The 23,770-nt window shown below is 40.9% G+C and overlaps 1 protein-coding gene across 18 annotated transcripts in view; it reads right to left on the bottom strand.

Annotated features, from left to right (window-relative positions):
- Window positions 1–23,621, bottom strand: part of THRB (thyroid hormone receptor beta) — a 335,981-nt gene extending 312,360 nt beyond the window's left edge. For 4 of the 18 annotated variants that reach the window (XM_033132154.1, XM_033132169.1, XM_033132159.1 and 1 more), the window contains exon 1: window positions 22,828–23,049. Coding sequence is in view for 1 of the 18 variants with exons in the window: in XM_033132150.1 (XP_032988041.1) it covers window positions 22,277–22,314 (38 nt within the window). In the remaining 17 variants the exon portion in view is untranslated. The other 14 variants (XM_033132167.1, XM_033132168.1, XM_033132160.1 and 11 more) reach the window with 11 other exon arrangements.
- Between the last annotated feature and the right edge of the window lie 149 nt (window positions 23,622–23,770).

Genomic DNA, 23,770 nt, shown 5'->3' with positions numbered 1-23,770 from the left:
AAACTGAGGTGTAAGGAAACCAGCTGAGAAATAGCTACTGGATATCAGAATACATTTTATTACCTTATTTAGAGGAAAATGCTGAAGAGAGGCAAACTATGAACAGGTATCTGTGCGGGGAAGAGTTAGATACGAGTGAAGAATAGAGAACAGTATGGGTAACTTATTTTTATAAACTGCCTTATCTGTGGCAGGCACAATCTTTTAGAAGCTGCATAAAACTTCAAGTGAGCAAGGGGGAAACAATCTGATGAAGATGGACACGTTAATGAATGACGTCAATGTTGTACACAGTCGTAAAATTTTAAAGTCAGAATATGAGCAAGTCCAGCCTCCCCCTGGCAGGAGTGGTGGACTCTGTCCATGTCCTTCTAGAGGCCATTTAGATTCCAAGAAACACTCCCAAAGCTGAAGCCCTGGCACCGTTCCTGGACCCCAGAACTGACAGGGAGGTTTTAGACTCGAATCACAGTGTGACCCACACTAACTTTACCCACTGCTCCGAGTTTTGAGCATCCCAGAAGTCTACACACCAGACGCAAGCTAGGCGCTTTACAAATGCTCTCTCTTTTGACTCTTCAGTACAACGCTATGAGAAAAGGACTGCCTCTGTTTCAAAGGTGAAGGAACTGAGTCACAGGGAAGTAGTTGGGAATGCGAGTAAGGACTCACAGCCAGTAAGCAGAGGTGCCAACAGTGCAGAGGCAGTGTCAGGTACTATTGAAGGACATTGACTCCACATGGCTGCAAAGATTCCAATCCCAGTTCCACCACTTACTAGCTCTGTGACCTTAGGAAAGTTGCTCAACCTCTCTGAACTTACTTTATAAGGTCGTTTGTTATGAGGATTAAATGAGCTTGCATGTGTAAAGCATTTAGAACAGTGCCTGGTACTTAGTAAGCACCACAGAAGTATTTGTAAAATATATAAAAGGGTGGCAGAATTATAAACCAAATCCAGGTTCCAATATATACACTCTTAACCAAGACTCTTTAACATGTTGATTTCTCAAGTGTTTGAAGGCAGCTACTACCTCTCTGAAGTGTTTCTCTTCTCCATATGCCCCTCTTTCCTTAATGGTCCTTAATATTGCCTGGTTGCCAGAATTCTTCCCATCCCTCTGGCTGTTGTCCTAACTGAAAGAGTGGGACCCCAATCTGCTTCAATACTTCAGGAGATTACAGGGATCTCTCTATCTTTGAGCAAAAGTTGTTCTTCTAATGCAGTATTTTCCATGTAGGATGCCAGAGCAGGGCATCAGCATCATCTGGGAACTTGCTCAGATGTAAATTCTCCAGCTCCAACTCAGACCTACGGAATCAGAAACGCTAGGGATGGGGCCCAGCAAACTGTATGGCAACAAGCCCTCCAGGTGGTGATGATATAGCTCAAGTTTAAGAACCAGTGTTTTAATGGAACTTGTGGCCACGGTAGGGGTTGAGGTACCACATCACTTATCAGCTCATACGAAATTGATGATTGGTGGTCTCCTAGAATTTGGGCCTCCAACGTGCATCTGATGTAATGTTATGGTTTTAAATCCTCTTTTGGCTTTTTTGATTGGAACCCACTGTTCCAGCCCCTCAAGAGCTCACTAAATCCACACTGTTGTTGGGCACTGTGGCTCTCCCCTCCAGCTTGGTGACCTCTGAACATTTGATAAACATATCATTCATGTCTTCACAGTGACACCCACAACATCCTCACAGAGCTGGGCAGGAGGCCAGAGCGCCTTGGCAGATCTTCCTCCTCCAGCCTGATGTTAATCAATGAACATCCCGTGTATATGGTTGTTCAAATTGTGAAATTTCCGGACTATTATCAGCCTGCAAGTCTCCATCTTATCATGGAGGATGCGATGAGAGACTTGCTTTGCCCTAAAACATAAAATATAAACATAAAAAATTCCTTATGAGCAGAGAAGCTATGGCTATTCTTCTTAAGTTGCCCATTCTTCCTACTTTTTTCCTACTTCTCCTTCTCTCCCAACCAGGAAAAAATGGCCTGGAAGCCAGTCACACCTTCAAAAGTTTCATACGAAAGACATAGCCCTGCTTAGACCAGTTCCTTTTAATTTTACACTACTAACTTCTTTTCCAGGTATTCCCACTCTTCACCATAGGCATTTTTTTAAAAGCATTTTTAAAGAATTGGAAATTGAAAGTCAAAGAAGTTTAAACCACTTTTCCAAATGCTCTATCAGCTAGTTAGTGATATCACCCATATTTATATCAGGTCTGTCTACCACGGTTCATGTTTCACCTGCTATGTTATGTTAATATTAGTGTGGCTGTATGTGGCAGGACAAATAAAGAAGATACTCAGATTTCTGAGACCCTGACCCTCTGAACCCACCCTTTATTTCAGAGAATACTAATTTATTGATGATCAAAAGAATACTTATGCCAGCCACCAGAATGATAACATCTTGAAACAGCTACAAGGATCTAGCACTTGGTACCGTTCTAGAAGAATCCCCTAAAGTATGTATACATATCTGGCCATAGTTCATTTTGTCCTGAAGATAAACAGCCCCTACCGAGAAAGGTCAACTGTGCAAGAGGCTAGAACACAAAGCCAATTGTCTCCTGCTCTCTCTGCCAGTCTTCACAAAGTCAAGTCCTGGACTTGCTGAAGAGTGATTCATCTCTCCATGGAAAGAGTGCCAAAACCAACTGTACAAAAGACTTCTTTCTTCACACCCTTAATTTCTGAGGACCTTATAGTCACTTAATGTAATATAAGCAATTATGAACTTCCAGGTTTGGCAGACAGTTGAGAAATAGTGGAAGGGCATACTACTTCAGATCTTCTCACAGGCAGATTTCAAGGGAATCCAGTCAAATTTACTGACAGAAAATTCAGTTTTACTTGGTGAAATAAGTAACACAGGCTCTACTGAACTTCACACTGCAATTCTGCACTTTTGTGCCTTCTTTGCCAAATTCTTCTCTCTTCCCAGCCTGAGAGACCCATGAGGAGCTTGCCTATGACTCCCCCATCTGCCTTATCCTCTCATATACAATCTGTTTCCTTCCTGTTGTCAATGTCAAGGGGCTGGCCAAAGCTTACTGAAAGGATGAGTATTGCAATTGGGAAATAAAGTAGACCATGAGGTCCACATGATAAATGACACAAATGTATACAATTTTGCCATTTTGGAATATAATAGAAAATACATATTGTCATCAATTTTATTTTGAGAACCTAGTATTTCCTTGAAAGAGTTCCACCTGTTTTGATATTTCAATTTTTAAAGTACTATTAATAATATATTTAGATATAGAGTCTCAGAACTCAGAAAACCAGAGACAATGAAAAAGTTCACTGTGGACTTCGTTTTATGTGATATTACGCTAATCTTGACAATCAGGAAATACTCCTGGAAGTATTCCTGATTTACATAGTCTTCCTGATTTACAAATGGATTTTCTGATTTACTATTGAATAGACAATGAACAAGTCTTCAGAATACGTACAGTACCTCTTCAAAAGCACAAAACTAAAGTCAAAGGCAACATAAAGGGACAATTATCTTGAAGATTCAATCCTCCTTGGGTATGGACACAGGATAAGGAAGTATATGACACTCAGGCCATCACTCTGTTATTCCATTACTAATTGTTAGTAATAACTGATTGTCATTACTAATCAATCACAACACTCTTTGCTACTAAGCCCGGAGAATCTGCCTTACACTACTTCTCAAAGACATCAGCTCCCAAAACCTACTTGAATTCGCACAAAACTATTGACCATCCTAAACTTTGCAATGGATCTACCAGAATTTATAGGATTAATAGCTACAAATAGTTCAGGTTTCTTACGTGTGTGTTGGGTGGGGGCAGAGAGGAGCTACAAGAATCCAAATACCCAATACCTCCATCAGGGATTCTGTCTTTGATACTTCATTTGAAAAAAAAAACTCCAATTTTTTGATGCATCAGAAGACTGTTGCAAACTACGCATGCTATGTATAGGTAACTATGGAACTGGAGGTATAGGGAAATGTTCAAGCCTCAAACATTTACGGATGGGCACAGTTGATTCAACTGTGCAGACATGAATCAGATTGTTGCTTTTTGAAACATTTACTTTTCTTACTAATTTTATAACCGTATATATGAAATCTGTCCAATATGCTGTAGATAGATGAATGACTTAATGCATTGAACTGGACTTTTTAATTGAAAGAATAACATCTATGATAAATCACAAAGAACAACTACTACACTAACATCCAAATTTCTATAGCTAATGTTCTAAAAACAAAATGTTCCAGTTGGCACGAACCTCAAAATTTGTCATGTTCTTATTAGTCTTGAGGACAACAGTGCTTCTTTATACAACTATAACCATCATGCAACAGGAAGAAAGAGCCTGAAATATGAAGTTAGGATTATTTTTTCAAACCAGCAAAAACAATTGTTAAAAGTACATTATGGCAAATATGAATAACTACGAGTTGATATGCAAATTAATATTTTATTTGATAAAATAAACACAATTTATAAAAACTCAAACCACAATATTGAGGAATTGTAATTTATTACATTTAGAAATAAATGTAAGAAATTGTTATAAAGTGCTACTATTTCAATGTCTCCAATATTCTTTCTCATATTGATTTTGATCTATATGTAATATATACTCTATATGCTCAAATTATATTTTCACATATACTCAAATTAGGTAATTTGAACATATATATATATATATATATATATATATATACACACATACATATTCTCAATGGGCTGTACGCTAGCAAAAAGATTAATTTTGAAACAAAGAAACAGGCCAGTTAAAACAAAATGAGCAAAACCACATTATTTAACAGTTACACCTGAGAGGGAACACTAGTTTTCTCACCTTTTAGAGCATATAAAATTATTTTACAATTCTCCCAAAACACAGCATTCTTAAAGAATATGGACACCATTATTTTTTAAAATTAATAAAGCAAAATTCTAGGTATAACAGTTGACATACTTAGAACAGAAGAAAATAAGCATGCTTACTGTTCCTTAAAAGCAGATTTGAAATCATGGTTCATAAAACATTGCTTTAAACAACTCACTGGCATCTAAGTATGCACGCTAGTAAACAGTCATTTCATCAGAATCAGAGGCCCCACAAATGGGGGGGCCGTTCAGAGGGAACCTGAAAGAACAGTAAGGAAGTTCAGAAAGAGCCCTTAGGTTGGCCCAGCTGCCACTCTTGCAGGGAAAAGGCACTTCTCAAAGACAGCTCCTTGTCTGGCACAAATCCTGCCTGCGCGATTGAAAACACTTCCCTGTAACCGTCTCATCCTGGCATTAGCGTCCTCCTTCACAAAGGGCCTCGGTTTCAGCCTCGCGGACTAGTTCTTTCCCACACGTGGTGAAACCCGACTCTCCAAGGTCTCCGCGCCTCGGCTTCACACAGACCAGCGCTTGAAGAGTGACATGGTTTTCTTCCCTTCTACAGGGTGCTTAGTATCTTCAGAAGGATGAGTGCTACGAACTTAGACAAGAACACCTTTGAAACTTCCATTAGCTAAATTTCTTCAACATTCATTCAGCTTTCCCGATTTTGAAAAGTAAGGTTTTCATTTTAATTTATTGTTTCAGAGGTTGCTATCTTCAATCGGAGAGACCGAAACAAAATATTAAAGTGAAAAATGTATTTTTCAAAATCCACACACCTAAATGAAGGTTGAAAAAAACGTAAATGATTAAACTTCCAAATAATTTTTCTAAGTTTGTAGCATTTATGCTTCTGAAGATACGAAATTTTAAAACTGCACCGCCATTTTTGGGACACCCTGTAGCTCCCATAACCTGGGGAATTTCTTTTGGGCTCAAAATTATTACTCTCTTCAAGTTAACGTTAAGCAGGTCCTTTGGTCAGCCTACAGTTTCTTTCTTCTTTTTTTCCTTAAGATGAGCTTTTCTTTAAAGGTGTCTTTTTCAAGATTTTTAGATATGCACTGATAGAGCCTTTTCTGAAATTGAGTAAAAAATTAAAATTCTTATTGTCAGTAACTTGCGATTCAGATCATTTTAACATTCCTATCTGCTATTTAAATATTTTACTTGCTCAGGAATCTGAATTGGAGAATTATAATCTCATGATCTCCAATGAAAGTCAAGTGATCAAATTGTATTAACTGCCTATGTTCAACCTTTAAAAAAAACCCTGATCAATATATATATAAAGAAATCAAGTCTTTATGACAGTGGCGTTCAAGGTTCCTTTTTTTCTTTTTTTTTTTTAAACAGTAATCCCAGCCAGAATTCTACTTTGCAGTCATGGCCCAGGATATACATATGAAGGTGTGTCGTGTGTCGTGTGTGTGTGTGTGTGTGTGTGTCTATGCGTGTTTGCATTTCTTGAATGAAACAAATGTTTCAAAAACATGTAGTTTACTCTAATACTTTCTTTTCTAGTCTTTTTTACTTAAATCTTTTGTTGACTGTGTGTGTGAATGTTTTTAACGAAACCAATGTTTTGAAAACATGTACTTTATACATTCTTTTCCAGTCTTTTTTAACTTAAATATTTTGTTGATTGTGTCTCATTATGTTGATTCAAGGCCCACTAATGTCCTGATAACCAAGTTTAAAAAACAATAAACTAGGTATAATGGGATTAGTGAATACACACCAGGACTGCCCTATTAACTCTTTCATATGTTAGGCTTCTGCATATTTTTACTTAATGAGAAATAGAAAGGTGGAAGTAGAACACAAGCATGTCTCAAACTCCAATGAGCTTGAGAGTTGAATGAATCCCCTGGGGATCTTGTTAAGATGCAGATTCTGGTTGGGCAGGTCTGGGGCAGGCTGAGATTCTGCCTTTCTAAGCAGTTTGTGGTGGTGTGGGTGGGCGGGTCTGGGGACAGTACACCTTGACAAATGGGGATGCAGGTCAGTCTGAGGGAAGGGAGAGAAATAGAAGTAACTTCCGGGACACACCACACCACCTTACAACTAACACTGTTCAAACCAGGGCCTAACCCATCCACTGGCACCGAGGACACACATACCTCAAGCATTTCCAGCACACAGCACACTCAGTGTGACAAAGAAGGAGACATCAGTGCCTTCATAATCCTCTCCTTTGTCATCTTTACTGTTTCCTATCTCCTTAACCAAACTCCAGCCAAAAAAAAAGTGCAGAGGGGCAAGACAACCCTGTTTCTGAGGGTTTAGAAGCCCCTTTGGAGGGATAACCTAGAAATGTGGACAACTGCTAAATTAGGCAACCCAGAACAGGAAAAGAGGATGCTAGCAAATCATTTCATTTCAGGAACTTGTTAAAATGGGATACCTGCTTATCAAGGTGAGCTGCAGTCATAAAATACTTCTGAATGTGACAGAAGTAAATCTTTTAGTTCAAAGCCTGATTTCATAATTCTGAACTAGAGAGTCAGAATTTCCAAGCTAGTAATTGTAACTGTTTCTGGTATAATACTGGCTTTTTGTATTTCCAGCCTCCAGAATTTGGGGTATACATGTTGATAAAGTAAAAATATTCTTAGTTCTGATAGGGCTGTCTTCTTCCCAATCATTCTGTGGACCTACTGGAGATCCGGAGGGACAAGAGAGGGTGCTCACCAGTGTACCTAAGCTTGTACCTGGCACGTACGAGTATTTGGTGCTGGATAGATGTTTGATGAAGGAATGAATGGATGAATTTTAAAAATAATATGTTACATTTTACTATATACTATATTAGATGATTTGCCATTACAGCATTTGAGCCTGTAAAAAAGTAGGCAGAAATTGAAAGTGGCAGCTTCCAAACTGTAGTTGTCCACAGTGCAGATGGAGAGAAGAGAGAGGAACAGAGGGAAAAAAGACAGAGGGACAGACCAGGACAGTCACTCCTGTTTGGAGTAGGACATGGGCAGGTGGAACAATAGATGCATCAGAATCAACAGGGGAGAATGTTCAAATATCCCAGAGTTTGGAATGCCTCTCCACCCCCATGAGGACAGGGATCATAATGAATAAGTAACCATTATGGATGAGACGCTTGGGGAAGGAAGAGATTAAGAACTTGTTTCCCCCAAAATAAGACCTAGTCGGACAATCAGCTCTAATGCGTCTTTTGAAGTAAAAATTAATATAAGACCCAGTATTATGTTATATTATACCCAGTCTTATATTTGTAAAATAAGACTGAGTCTTATATTATTTTTTGCTCCAAAAGATGCATTAGAGCTGATTGTCCGGCTAGCTCTTATTTTCAGGGAAACACGGGATTTGGAATGAAGGTTTTCAGTGGGGACTATTACACCTCCCAGGGGCCAGTTGGCAATGTCTGGAGACATTTTTGATTGTCACAGCTTGGGGGTTGAGTGCTAATGGCATCTAGTGGGTAGAGGCCAGGGACGCTACTAAACACCCTACAATGCACAAGGCAGCCCCCCATAGCAAAGAATTCTCTACTACAAAATATTAATAGTGTTGAGGGTAAGAAATCCTGCTCCGGGGGGGGGGGGGGAAAGAGCATGCTAGAGGCTAGCACAGAAGCTATTAAGAACAAGAACGCACACATCAGGACCACTAGGCTTCACTTCACTTCACCTCAGCTGAAGAGTAAGGGCTTAAAAGGTATGAAGGCAGCGATGATGGGGCTGAGGAAGCGGGTAGAAGATCGGGCTGTGCTCCTGGCAGTGGCTTTCTCTCTAGCAGTTGGTATGACCCATACCAACTGCTGGTGGGGTCAGCTCCACCGCTCCAGCTAAAGGCATTCTGTACCTCGTGAGAACCCAGCAAAAGTCCAAAGGAGGCCAGCGCTCCTCAGGTGGAAATGGGTGTTACAGCCTTTCCTTCATGGTCATATGCCAAGGACGAGAAAGGAGAAAGTGTAGGAGATGCCCTCACCCTATCCCCATGAGCACCACTTCAGTGCCTACCAGCTTGTCTTCCAGCTGCCAAAACCTGCATTCCTTTGCCTGAAGGCATGCTCTTGGCTGCCCAAGGCGTAGTCCTGAAATGCCAGGAAATCAGTGGCCTCTGGAGGCAGTCCTCAACTAATCCCTGACAGGTTTCCATGAATAAATACATACTTCCTTGCCTCTTGGGTGGGGTAACTTGAGGCACATGTCCCACACTGTCTCCCCATGTGACTATGCTCCAGGTGCCCACAGTTGTAACTGGTTTAATGAGGCCCTCCTATTGGCTGCTGTCCTGGCTCCTTTCCCCACTCTCCTATTAGTGTTTTCTTTATCTCCCCCCTAAAATAACTTACACTTGAATTTTCATCTCAGCGTCTAATGGCAAATCTTTCAAAGAAAGCATAGGCTGGCAGCCACTTAATCCTCCGGTTCCTCTGATGTAAGAGCTCTCTGGGACCACAGGATCTCTCTCTTAGAGGCAGCTGATTTTCCATCCCCAAGGCCTGAGCACAGGATCATTGGTTTCTTCTGAGTCCAACTTCTTTCAGATCATCAGAAACACAACTTCTGGCACATTTCTTTCTCTCCCATTGAGAGAATAAGCAAAACCACATCTTTTGCTCAAGAATGGCAGGAAGTGCAATATAATCCCTTAGTTTCAAATGCCCCTACAGTCAAACTTCTGCAAGAACTCAAATAAGTCACCACCCTTGACTCTGAGAAGGGGGGAGTGTCTTACTCTAGCACTAGAAGGAGGCAACGATGAAGAGGAATGACCACCTTGGTTCAAATGGAACTTTAGTAAATCACCGGTGGGCATTTAAAACAACAAAACAGCAAAAATGAGAGTCATTTCAAAATACGGCTAGACAAAGAAGAGAAATGAAATGTAACCACCCTCAGGGTGACGTTAAATGTAATGGGGATTCTGAGACGCTAAAAATCTTAAAATCTTAAGGAAAATACCAAGTCCACAAAAATGCTGGGAATTGTGAAAGATGCTATAGCAGCAATGTGTCCAAGAGGCTCCTCACATCAGCAAAAGGGACATTTAAAAAGCGATGCAGCACGACAGTTTCCAAACAGTCTCAGAATGTTGTCCCTGCAGAAATTTGAACCCATCACCTAAGGAAGTCGTTGTTGTCATACAAGTTGAGAAATCGGGCCGCCAAGCTTGGAGGTCTATTCACAGTAAGGCACACTTAAGGATCTTCCTTCAACAACCCTCAGAAGCCACTCTTCTTGGATTGTGGATTTTTGCTGGGTTTCATGTTTGCAGAGAACATCCACTTTGGGGCCCTAATTTCTTGCCAATTTAGTTGAGGAAATGGAGAGATCTTCTATCTCAGTTCTTATGTGTGGATAGTTTTTTTGTTGTTGTTTGTTTAAGGGAAAAGAACAGCGTTGCTTTTCTGCCAGACAACCTAGTCCCTTATTTATAATGCAGGACAGCAGGGCCTTGTAAGTGTATATTCTGGTTCATCTGAGGACACACGGTTGTTCATTTTAAAATTAGATTCATCCTAATTATATGAAAACAGCCTATGTGTGGTTGGTCCAAACAGCAGGAAAGCATTACTCAGCACCTACCTGCTGGGTCTGCGCTACTAGACTCCACTAAACTTGTTTAACACACAGTCCCTGCCCTCTTGGAACTTTAAATCTAGCAAAGAAATACCCATCTCATTGACAAATACGAGCCTTGGACACTGAACAGTGAAGAAATATATATAGTAAGTGACTAAACATGTAATATTACCTTTGGACCAGGGGTAGGGGGGGTGAAGGAAACTCACTGAGGTGGCATGTTGCAGCCGGGCAGAAGCAGAGAGAATTTGGATCTCGATCCTAATTAACCAGAACAGGATTTGGGGAGCTCCCTGAGTGAAGGACATTGGAAGCTGGGTTGAAAGAAGTAAAGGAAAATATATATTGGACTTTGAAGGGTAGAAATTTGAACATGGGGATGTGGAAAGAACAAGGGAGGGGAGCAGCTGCTATAAAAAAGGAAGTAAGGTACTCAGTTTAAATCCTATATTTCAATATAGGTGAGAGAGCCACATTTGAATTCAAGAGGCTGGGATCCTGGGCAGGTAATATAACATCTATGATTCTCATAACCCCCAAACCCTAAGAGTTCACTAACTTCAATGATTGACCATGGAACATAACTCTTAAAGCTGAAAAACACTAGAGGTCATCTATAAAAAGGATATTGTTAGCAATAAACACAAAATCACAATTCAAAACTAAATAAAGAACAACTAAAGACACACAATGATCAAGGAAATTTAGACTGACTTCCAGGTCTCTCTCTTTGATTTCCTGTCCTTGAGAGAATAATGCCCCTTACCTCTAAGGTGCAGGTTTACTTAGCACAATCAATTTGACAACTTTTATAATAACAAAATGATAATGAAGTAGTGTTCCATGTACTGAGCACTCACCAGTCATATATATGCCAAGCAGTTTACAACCGTTATCTCATTCCATCGCCTCCACAATGCTGTGAAGTAAGTACCAATGTTATTTCCACTGCACAGACTGGATAAATGAAATTCCAAGTGGTTAAGTAACTTGCCGGAGAGACAACAGATAGAAAGAGGCAAAGCCAGGCATCTAACTTAGTCCCTATGGATGTCCAGCCCCTGCTCTCTGTACCCTGATCTCTCCAATGTCCCAGCTGTCAACCAATCCAGGACCCAGGATCCCAGGCTTCTTCTACCCTACCCACAACACACCTGGCAAATATGGGAAGGGAGGGGGGTCTCTCTCCTCCCTGCCTTGTGACAGGACTTTGAAAGAGGACATTACTGGCACCCATGCTGTGTGTAACCCGAAGACCCGAAGACCCCAGTGATAGGCCAGTAACAAGTTGGGGATTATTGAGAAAAGTATTTCTCTCTCCCCTATTACGGAACATCAAGAATTAGCTAAATTCTGTACCTGAGAGGTATTTATCTGGATTAAATTCTTAATATTGCAAATTGTGGTTTTCAAAAATATTGCGTAATAGTCGTATTTCACAAAAATAGACTTGCAGAGTGGAAGACAGCCCTACCTAGGCTAAGATACAGGCATACAATTCTTTCTTTTTCTTTTATGTGTTCTCAGCATGATAATTCTTATCATTGGTTAGTCTTATTTCTTAATAATCCCAAATGCATGTGACCTTTGTGTTTCCTCACTTCTTAGAATAAGACATTTTAACAATAAGCAAATGGTAAGGTTTTTCAGAAAGATAAAATATGCATAGTTAGAAGGAAAGGACTTCTTTGTTCTTTTCCCTTACTTCAGTTTTATTATTCATGCCCCTCTTACATTTCCTTCATGGGAGGCACTTCTATAGACACAGTTGAATATTTGATAAAGCATGTTTATAATTTGGGAAGAAAACAAAAAAATCCTTTTGACTAAAAAAAGAGGGTTCCCCATTGTAGTAAACAATAAGTAGGATAAATATGAGGCAAATTGTTTTTTAGTCAAGACATTATGTAATGAATCATTTATTTAAATAGTCTAAAGCTCTGAAAAATGATCCCAGGAAAATGGCTTCCGTATCTCTGTCAACACACCAAATATCAGCTCTGGCATCTAATCCCGAATAACTCTAAAAAAAACTAAATAACTAAATAACTTTTTAAAAAAAACTAAATCAGCACATTAATGAAGTGCCAGCAACATCAGGATTGATCATAAGCTTCCAATACTCTGTGCCTATTATGACCTAGCAAGGAAATCAAAATGATAGTAAAAGACGAAAATGAAAACCAGGTCTAGGAAGGTTAAAGACAATTCCCTAAGAGTGAGAAAGAAGTGAGGAAACAGAATTAGATCAGATAGGAGGGTGGTACTGCACCAAAAAATAGAACTGGGTTACCTCATTGCTATAAAGATGGAGTTTCCATCCCTTGCCAATGCCTTCAAAAGTAGCAAGACAGTGATGTGATAAGAGCCACATAAGAATTAAAAAACAGAGTAGCACAGTGTGGCAAAGACAGTTCACCAGATAATTCCTACTCCTCTTTATACAGTACAGAGTCAACACTGAAATGCTGCTGTGCAGGAGGAACTAGCTTTCCCATCCTACTTCATTTGGACGCGACATGTGATCTGTTCTCACCAGCGGAATTTGAGCAAAATGATTTTGGTGTAACTTCCAAGCCAAGGTGGTTAAGAAGCTGGTGTGCTTCTTCTCTCTCATTCCCCCTTCAGTGGTCTGATGCAATGAACACGTGACCTTGGAAGCCATGAGCTGAAGACGGGGGAGCCCCAAGACCAAAGGAATTGACTTCCCTGACTCACTGTGGAGCACAGCCACCAATCAATCAGAACTAGCAATTTTTAACTTCACGAGTGAAAAACAAACCTCTATTTTTTTGAGCTACTGTGCATTCTTTTATTTTATTTCAAAGTATAGTTTTCCTAACCAGTGTAAGAGGCAAGAAAACGAAAGTGTCTCAATCTCTTGAAATAATGCATATAAGTTCTTTTCCTATGGAATTGACAGAATTATAGATTTTTAAGGCTAAAGTCGTGTTGCCACAACTACTAGTAGCTACTAGCTACAAATGACTATTGGGCACTTGAAATGTGGCTAGTTGAAGTTGAGATGCTGCAAGTGTAAAATACACACCAGAAACTGAAGATTCAATCAAAAGGTAAAATATCCCAATACTTTTAAATCTATTACATATTAATATTTTGACTACATTGGGTAGAATAAAATATTTTACTGAAATTAAACTCACTGGTTACTTTTGAATTATTTATAATGTGGCTACTAAAAGATTTTAAACTATATATGTGGCTCACATCATATTTCTATTGGCCTCCTGCTGGGTTAGCAGGGTTTAGCAAACTACAACCCACTGCCTGTTTTTGTAAATAAAGTTTTATTGGTACAGAGACATGCTCATTTATTTACATATTATCTACAGTTGCTTTCACACTACAACAGCAGAGTTAAGTAGTCTCAACAGAGACTGTATGTCCTGAAATGCTGAAAATATATATTATATGGCCTATTACAGAAAACGTTTGCCAAACCCTAGGCTAGGAAAACTTTGAGATTATCTAATTTATCTAGTCTTACTATTTTATGACTAAAGAAATTAAAGCTTATATAAGTCAACAGACTTATCCAAAATATTTTTATTCTTAATTAGGTGGTATTTCCATAACATCACATTCATTCATCCATCCATCCATTCATATTCTCTACCATCTGTAATTTTGATCATTAAAGAAATAAAAAATCCCTATCAGTTAGAAAACCAACACTTAATACTAATAAATTTAAATGTCACAATGCTAATTCAATGTGGTTGTGTAGAAGTATGTTTCCATCAGATACAAGCACTGTAGGCATATATATACAGCAGCAGAGAAACCCTTGAGTAATATTCCGCTACGAACAGACTGTGAGATGGTCTTTAAAGCACCATTTGAAAACATTTTAAGGAGAATCTATCATGTAATCTGCTTTCAAATTAAACTTCAAATCTCCCCAAACGTAGAGCCAGCTTGCTAAAAATATTCATTGTAAGAATTAAATTAGAAAAATTTTGCCACATCTTGGAGAAAGTCAAATCTGTTCCCAGAGACTTCACAGTAACATATAATTGCCTCAGTTCTGGCAGACATCGTCTCTCTGGATTATTCTGAGAGTCTCTAACTGGGCTCATCATTTCCAGTCTCTCTCCCACTCAAGCCCTAACCCAAAGAACTCTTCTAAACTAAAAATCTGATTTGCTGAACATTCGGTCTCTTCCTGCTATCAAAACAAAGTCCACCTTCCTTATTGTGGTCAGCATGTGACTTCACCATGTGACTCCTACCTGCTCCAACAGCCTCACTTGTTATCCTTTGCATATCAGTCAGATTGGGCTCCTTGCAATCCCTGGGGTCCTTGCAATTCCTCAAACACTTTGTACTTTGACCCCATTTTGTACATTTGCATATGGTGTTCTTCCTGCCTAGAATTCTCCTCAGTTCCGACGATGGGTTATCACTATACATTGTACTTACTGTATCATAGAACTTACCAGTATTGTAAGTGCCTGTTGAAGTATTAATTCTACCACCGGTACAAATTGCTAATATTTAGGAATACTTAACTGTGGGTCAGGTGCTACATTATTTCATTTAATCTGTACATGTCATAGATGAGGAAACTGAGCAGATACAAAAGAAACCAGGTGAAGCCAGGATATGAATCCACACATTTCCACTCCACAGCCCAGGTTCTTAACTCTACAGCAGTAGTTTTCAATGGGGGTGATTTTGCTTCCCACAAGACATTTAGCAATATCTGGAGACATTTTTGATTATTGAAACTGGAGTGTGAGGTAGAGATTGGCATCTATTGGGTAGAGGCCAGTGGTGCAGCTGCACATCCTACAACACACAGGACAGCCCCCCAGCCCCCAGCACAGAATTATCTGGACCCAAAGGCCAACAGTTCAGAGGCTGAGAAACATTGTTCTACACTAAATCGATCCCTGTAGATTGTCCCAGGATACTTTGAGCATCGCCATAGGAAGGGTTTTCAAATGCTCAGCGTGGTGTCATGGCATCTACCATAGAGCCTGGCACCCCGCAGATACCTGACATATATGCGATGGATGGATGAATGGAGGGAGGGTAGGATGGGTAGAGACAGACTCCAGAAGAAAACAAAAGTAAGTTTATAAATTGTAAGGCTTGTTTTTTGTGGCAACTTCAATAAAGATAAATCTAAACACATATTCTTAATTAACAATAAGTGAATACACGTAGAGTACATTTCAGAAGATGCCTTCGCCTTAGCAACACCACCTTACGTTTATGTACCTTAGGATGGGAGACCAAATTAAAAAGCCAAATGCCTTGAATTCTTGTTTCTAGGAGGCCTCAGAGGGACAAAACGTTTATTAAATCCCTTACACCTACTACAATACAGGATAAATTTGTTTATCATCCACATAGACCATCACTTAAATTGATTTTTAAAAGATATGTGTGTGTGTGTGTGTTGTGTGTGTGTGTGTGTGTGTGTGTGTGTGTGTGTAAGGTTCTCCTGGTCCCTTTTTTACAATTAAAAGACAAATAATACAAAAATATGCAACGTGATCTTTTCCCCTCTTGTAGCTATCATTCAACTATAAATACATTATTCTAGATTTCCAGGTACTAGAAGTGGAATAGAAATTACAGAGAAGCTTAGGTGAAATTCAAAAAAGTAAACAAAAACACATATAGCAGAAATTAACCATTCTCTGGCTTATATAAATTAACATATCTAAACATTAGAAAGAAGTTAAGAAGAGATATATTTTATGATTGTAATATTTTAAAAGTAACAACAATTTAGCATCCTTTTTACATCATCACAAAACACTTTAATGATATGGCAGCGTTAATCAGTGTTGCATACAAATGGATAGATTTTTTTGTGTGTGAAAAAGCAAAACAGGTTCTGCTGTGGGGCTAGATATTGCTCCTTTGAGATATTGCTTATTATGAAATGTAGACAGAGATTATAGCAAATGAGACTAATTTATTTTAAATGTAATACTACGGATTGTTCTTCACAATATCTTGCATTGAACTTTAGCTATTTGAAGTTTTACACACACACACACGTGCACACACAAATAAATATGGTGACTAATTAAGTTTTACTAGCTACTCTCCCTCTTGGATGTTCATAATACACACTAGCATAAGAATAGGCTCTGAAAACTCTTGAATTGTTAAACTCAGGTTTCCCAAACATAATTGGCCATAGAGCAACATAAATAAATAGCAAAATAAGTAAAACGTCAAGTAAGATCATAATCTGCCAAAATATTCAGGATTATGGAGGACTAAAAGTGATGACAAGATTTGTGGCTTAGGATATTGGTGTGACTGTGGAATTCTCACTGTGATTTGGAAGCTGGGCATGGGAACCACAGCTGAAACCAGAGACAAGCAGTGCCTTTTTCACTGTATATCAAAATATAACACACATTTGTTTGTCACAGTGGCAGATTCTGCATGTGTGGACATGCGAATTGGTAATAAATACATTTATGCTTATGGAAGAGAAATATGAAAAACTGACCCAAACTCAGGGATGTCATGATTATTAATAATTATTGTTTTTTGAGCACCCATTCTGTGTAACTATTGATGAAATGTGGGAAAAGAGAGTCTTCTAAAGAAACAAAAAGGGGAAAAGTATATCTGAACCACCCTGGCAACCACAGAACAGCATCTATCATAGGAGTCAGAACACTCAGTGGATTCCTGAAGGTCATGATCATACATTATGCCACTAAAACCATGACTATCTTCTCCACTCTCCTCATCTCAAACATTCCTGAGCCACCAGAGGAGTCACACAAGTATATTTCCCAAATTAAGAAGACATACTTGCTCTCAATTTGCATTCCTTTGTCCAAGTTTTTGCTTTAATCAACTTATCACTCATGACTTTCTGAATAAACCCCTAAATTCTTGATCACAGAGGAGAAGCCATGGTCTTTGAAGGTTCACTTTTGGAACTAGGAAGGAGAATGAATAACTTAGTCCAGATTAATCCGTTCCTAATTGTTATATATGCCCCATCTACAGTCCACTCTCAGCACGTGTGCACCTACATATATATATGTATGTTATCATAAATATTATCATATTGTTACATACATATTACATATTATAATATACACATGTGTCATGTGTACACGTACATAATATACATATGTGTGTTGTATATGTACGAGTATATACGAGTCTAGCTGTCATGACGTAAAGGCTACTATATGCCTCCTCCGACAGAGAGTCAAGGTTCCTGGGTCCTAATTCCAGGCTCTCCTGACTTACCATTTGGAAAAGATACTGAGTTCACAGCAGAGCTCAGTTTCTCGCTCAATAAAAATAGTACTGCCCAAGAAGAACTGCCAGTACATAAAGTCTCCAAAGTCCTTTGAAATTAGGACAGTATGGACAAAACAACATTAGCATTGAACATAGATCATTATTCTAGCGGTCAGTTGGCCAGATTCCTGAGAGGAGGATATGGAGATATATTACTTGCCACTCAGTGATTTGACTATTCCCTCCCCCACCCGTTGCTTAAATGCCATTTGACTAATAAGTTAGGGAACTTAAAGTGGAGCGTGAACATCCTTAATCAAGAGACTCACTGGCCTAAACATATTCAATCTCACACTACGTGCCTACCAAGAGAATCCTGGGTGAATGCTACTGTAATTTACACTAATACACATGGGCTGCAGAAACCACAAACCAATCCTCAGAGGAAAATAATTATTTCATCTAAAAGACCCAATAGGCAGATTCATTCATCACAGTGTAAACTATTTTAGAATCCCTGTGTATTAATATATGCATATTGTCTTAAATGACTAATAGGGTCAGGCATGTAGTAGGTACACCAATTTTTAGAGACTGAATGAGGAACCAAATCAAGTAATCACACTGACCTTAAAACAAAGCAAGGAGTTAACTTGCCATCCATTGCTCAACCAGCTCAGACACTAGACTAAGCCCTTCGAGCAAAATATTCAGCTGTGGTATGGACAGATGATGCAATCCAGGCAGCAAACATTCACTTTGGGCACAACCAAGTCAGAAGATGACACTTAATACCAACATCAGAAGAGAAAGAGAAGCACCTTCCTCCTCTTCTCATCATCGATTCATTCTTTCAACAAGCATTTCTTTGTGCCCATGTGTCAAGTCCTTTGCTGGGGAGTCAATGATGAATCAACCCATAGCCCCCTCATGACAATTTAGTGGGGGAGACAGAAATGGTCACTAAAAACAAACCACCCTGCAGGGTGATGTGAAGTATAGAGACGACAGCACAAATCATCAAGGACACCTGTTCAGAGAGGTTTATGACCATAGTGTCATTTTCAAGTACCTGGCTGTCCTGTCCTCTCAGATTGCTCTAGTCAAAAGCTTGGCTGAGACTGTGGATATTTGAGAAAGTCAGCCTAAAGAACATGTTAACCATTCATTCCTCTAGGTTTTCTGAGCTCTATTTCTGCTTTGGGGACAATCTCTAGAATCTCTACCGCTGGACCATGGCAGATCAGGCTCCAAAGATTAACTCTCACTGGGTTACTTTTCATTATTATGCTTTCTCCATTTTTTCCCCTCTAAGGTTGGTAAAAGACACAATCATATAAAGAACCCTACTTCATTTTCTATAGAATTGAAGTTCAAGTATTGGCCATTACATGATTTGATCTTTCATAGGAGTATATACTAGTTGTCAGGTACCATAATAAGCACTCTACAAATGTTATCTGATCTATCCTTACAACTTGAATACATACTTGCCACCTCCAGTTCTCCTTTTTTTTCTAGTAACTTGGCTACAGAGAAGCTCAGAACTAAATTAAATACTTAAAAAGCAATACGCACTTAGGATTTCAGTTTAATTATCTTTGCTCCTCTATAAGGTTTTAAACTTTTCTTCTCTTATCATTTTTACCAGTCTCATCGTTTTGTGGAATTTTTTACTATGCATTTATTCAGCCATATTTCTGAAAGTTGATACTCTAAAAAATAAAAACAAATGACCATAATTATCAATTGTAATTTCCTGTTAGTCTCAACTGTCAAAAGAATTTACATGAATAGCTAATTTGAAGATAACCCCTTGGGTATCACACCTCTGTCACTTGAAAACACAGATAATCCAGTATTTCCCATAGTCGTCTGGTCAAAATCCGTTTATGGAAGTGGGAAAAGAGGGAAAGGGAGAGGATGACAGACTTAACTTACAACACAGGCGAACCACCAGGTTATTTCCAAACTGACCCTCAAGGGCTATTTCTACCCTGTGTGGGATCCTGACAGTCCCATTTGCCCCTTCCTCATCCACCACTTTTGCAGACCAGCTATACCACAAAGTGTCCTTGGTCACCTTAGGGCTGCCAAAGACACTGCCAGAACCTGCTAAGTGACAAGGCATTCCGATCACCCAGTGATGTCTGTTCCCTGGAATTTCACTCTTAGCGCTGACAATACCTCTGGAACTCATAAAAATTCTGCTGAAACCCATAGTGTTGAAGGTCAAAGTCTCAGAGAATCAAAGTAAGACAAACTGCTGCTGAGGATTTCTGTGTACTCAAGGCAAATGCCCCCAGGTAAAAAACTTGCAGAAATAACTCTCTGTATTGTCACTATACAAAATAGGGCTAGCTTTCAGAGAGAGAGAGAGAGATACTGAGATTGAACCATATATACATGGCACACACACATACACAGGAACAGATCTTGGCATACCCAACTGGTACCCACTTAGGAAGCTTAGTCAGGTACTTTGGGAAACATAATGTTTGGGCACAACCATTCATTTATTCAAAAAAAAATTATTCAGAACCCACTGTGTGCCAAACACTATTCAAGATGCTGGAGAAGCAGTCAAAACTCTTTTTCTCATGGATTCTATATTCTAGACACAGGAGACAGGTAATCAGTAAGTACCAACTGAAATGAACAATTCAGATTGTAAACAAGATGAAGGAAAGGGAAAAAAGGAAACAAAAAAATGGTGTGATGGTTCTGAGAGGGAGTGGGGGACTAACTTTGCTCAAATTATCAGGGAAAGGTTTTTAAAGAAGTTGACAGGTAATCTTACACTAGAATGACAAAAGGAGGTAAAGAAACCAATGTTTTTATTCTGATTTCCATAAAAAAGATGAGCTTACTAAAAAAAGAAACATGAAATCCTATTTGTGACTCCACACACCCCGAGCTTCAAACAACTGCAAAAACCTCAGGAAAGCAAAGGAATCCACCACTTTCTCAAGGAAATTTTAAGAAATCACCTTCTCCCAAAAACGTAGATTAAAAGGAAGTTGTCTTAATTTATCTCTATAGCAGAATTTGCTACAAAGAATCCATAGGGGAGAAATGAATGCTTATTCCTCTTGTAAATTCAGTACTTTATAAAACAATATTCCAATATCAATAAAATTATGTCTTTGAATTATAATGCCAACAGGAATTGTTTCAAAAAAGAATAGTTCTGTGGCTATATTCAGTATCATTTACTTTCACTCACCGAAAAATAAAAGCAAATCATATTTACTAGCAGATGGTCCCACTTCCAATGTATAACAAAACTTTGAAATTCATTAAAAATAAAATTCTGATAGTATCTGTTTAACAATCACAGACTTCCCATGTAAAACCCCAAACAAATCAGTTACGATTGAATTTCTTTTAGAGTCAAAACACTTAGCCAAGTGGTATGAAAACTCCTAAAAGCATCCATTACTCAAACTACTTTTCATCAAAACACCTTTAAAAAAAAAAAGTTTCCTAGTCCCTGACTTGTTTCAGAATAAGAGAGGTAAATAGAAGTGAATTAGGGAGCAGTCATGGTGAATATTCAGAATGAATCATGGAATATTTTGACTAAATAGCAATTTTTACTTTGTAAACCAGTGCATGCTATATATTATTACAATGTAACTAAGCATACTAAACTAAAATAAGGCAAAATAATGTAAAGATATTGACCAAAAGGTCTGCATTACCCAATACATTGATCATTATAAGAATTGCTGTACTCCAATATTAATACTGTCCAAGGAATGCTTTATGGTTTTGAACTTCAGAACAGGTCTTTAAAACTGAATCTCACTAGCACCTGAGACCAGTAACATGCTAAGAGGAAAAGACTGCTTCAAATTTATTTACTAATTGGGGTAGTGTCTGAATCTTCACATATTCCAAATGTCTGTGGAGCAGGGAGGATGGAGAATCTAAACTTCTCTGTTCAGGTAAGTGCTTTTCTCTTGCTTTGATTCACTTTTACAAATTGTTATGCGTCTAGACCTTTGAAAATTTCCCCTTTGGAGAAAATTATACATTTAACCTTTAATAAATAAAAAACTCACCCCACGCTCCCCACCTCTACCCCTCCCCCCAACAAATCGGAAGGCTTAAGAATTAGCACTAATAATAATCCTACAATGGTCATTGGGAAATCCTACAAATGACAACTGCAGTTAAGAAGGTCAAAATCCACCAGGAGTAAAAAAACTCCCCCAAATTAGTCCTTGTCCGAAGGATGGCGCGGGGGTGGGGGGAGCGCACAGCTGGCACAACTCCTGGTATCAGAACCAACTTCAAGCGACTCAGAGGAAGATGCTGCGTCAAGAGAAGCAAAGAAGTGCGACCCAGGAGGCTAACGAAATCGCCACCGACTCCCTAAGGAGGCGGGGAGAAGCCAAGTCGCCAGGCACCGGTAACAGCGCACGCCAACATTCAGGATTATTCTTTTCAAACCCGGCAGTTCCGGGGCAGGAAAAAAAAGGGGGATGGGGGGCCTACAGCCCCCTTAAACCGCTCCCCCCGCCGTGTTTGCCAACCTTTTCCGAACCCCCGTGTCACAGAACTTCTTCATCATGGAAACTTCCACTCGGTTCGGCGCTGAGGATGCCAAACTCCATTTCACAAGGAGCCTGTCAACAGCCGGGTTGGGGTTTGAGGAACACAGCCACCGCGATTGGAGCGGCCCCCGGCCACCCTGCTCTACCACTGCCCACGCTCTGGTTCCCTGAGAGCTGCCGCACGGTGCCCTAACACGAGAGGGCACCTCTTTCCCGATCCGGGGCGCAAAAACCCCGCGGAGGCAGGTAATAGGGCGGCTGACACCCCCACCCACCCACGCCCGCCCGCGCGCGCTCAGGTTCCCGCGACACCCCGGTTACCGTCCTGCCCACCCTTCTGGACATTGGATCTGTCGCCCCCTTCTCCCCTTTAACCCCCGCCCCGCACCTCCGCCTCTGCTTGGTCCTCTCCCCAAATTACCAGTGCCCTGGAGCCAGATGGGTTGGGCGCCCCTGCCCGGGGGAAGGCAGCCGGCGGGCGCTTGCCCCGAGCCCGGGGAGCAGAAGGTCTCCTTTCTAAGCGCACTCACATTATTCATGCAAAGTTAATCCCCGCCGCGTCACGGCCGCTTGCCCGAGGATGTGCGCCTTCCTTGGCCAAGCCCCACAGTCTCCACCCTCCTCCGCCCCCTCCTCCGGGCGGCCGGGTCCCGCGGAGCGCGGCGACGGGACGTCGCGCGAGTCCTGCAAAATGTCAACTCCTTGGGCGAAGAGAGGCGGCCGCCGCCAGGGCCGCGTCAGCCCTCCCCTGCCACTCCACTTTTATAGGCGTAGGAAGCGAGTGTGGCCCGGGCACCGGAGTCCCCGCCTCTCCCGGCCCCCCGCGCGCCCAGCCCGCCCCGGCCCGCTCCCCGGGCGCTGCCTTACTCCGATCCCGGGACACCCGTTCTGCGACGCTTCTGCGAACCGGTGACCTGGTTTCCCCTCCAGCCCTCCCGGCGGTCGACTCGCGCGGCGGCGGCGGCGGCGGCGGCGGCCAAGAGCAGGCAAACCCGGCTCCGCCAGGGGCGCAGCGAGGAAATGGCCTCCCGGCCACACGCCCCGCCGCCGCCGCCCGGCTGGCACCCGACGCGCCCCTCCCGGATCCCGCCCGGCTCCCGCCGGGTTCTCTGACTTGTCCAGCCCTCCGGGCTCGCGTACCCCTGCCCCGCGTCCACGCACACACCATTCGGGCTGCCCGCCTCCACACCTGCCTCCCCAGGTTCGGCTGCTCTCCCTCCTCCCAGTCCCAGCTGTGCCTTCCACCCAGGGTGCCCTTCCCTGTGTGGCGATGTTGCGGTGGTTTTGGTGGCCGCGCGTCCACCCACCCAGCGGCGCGCGCGCGGAGGTTCAGGTTTGGGCGTCATTCCTCAACAGGCAAAGAGGAAGGAATGGGGGACAAGTGACAGGGGTGAGGGTGGGTGGGGGTGGGGCGGAGAGGAGGTGACTTCCAGAAGTATGGGGCTTTATTTTTGCCCCGCCGGGCTGCGCTCC

The sequence above is a fragment of the Rhinolophus ferrumequinum genome, chromosome 17 (assembly GCF_004115265.2).
Source record: "Rhinolophus ferrumequinum isolate MPI-CBG mRhiFer1 chromosome 17, mRhiFer1_v1.p, whole genome shotgun sequence".
Taxonomy (NCBI): domain Eukaryota; kingdom Metazoa; phylum Chordata; class Mammalia; order Chiroptera; family Rhinolophidae; genus Rhinolophus; species Rhinolophus ferrumequinum.
This window is presented reverse-complemented; position numbering and strand designations above follow the sequence as displayed.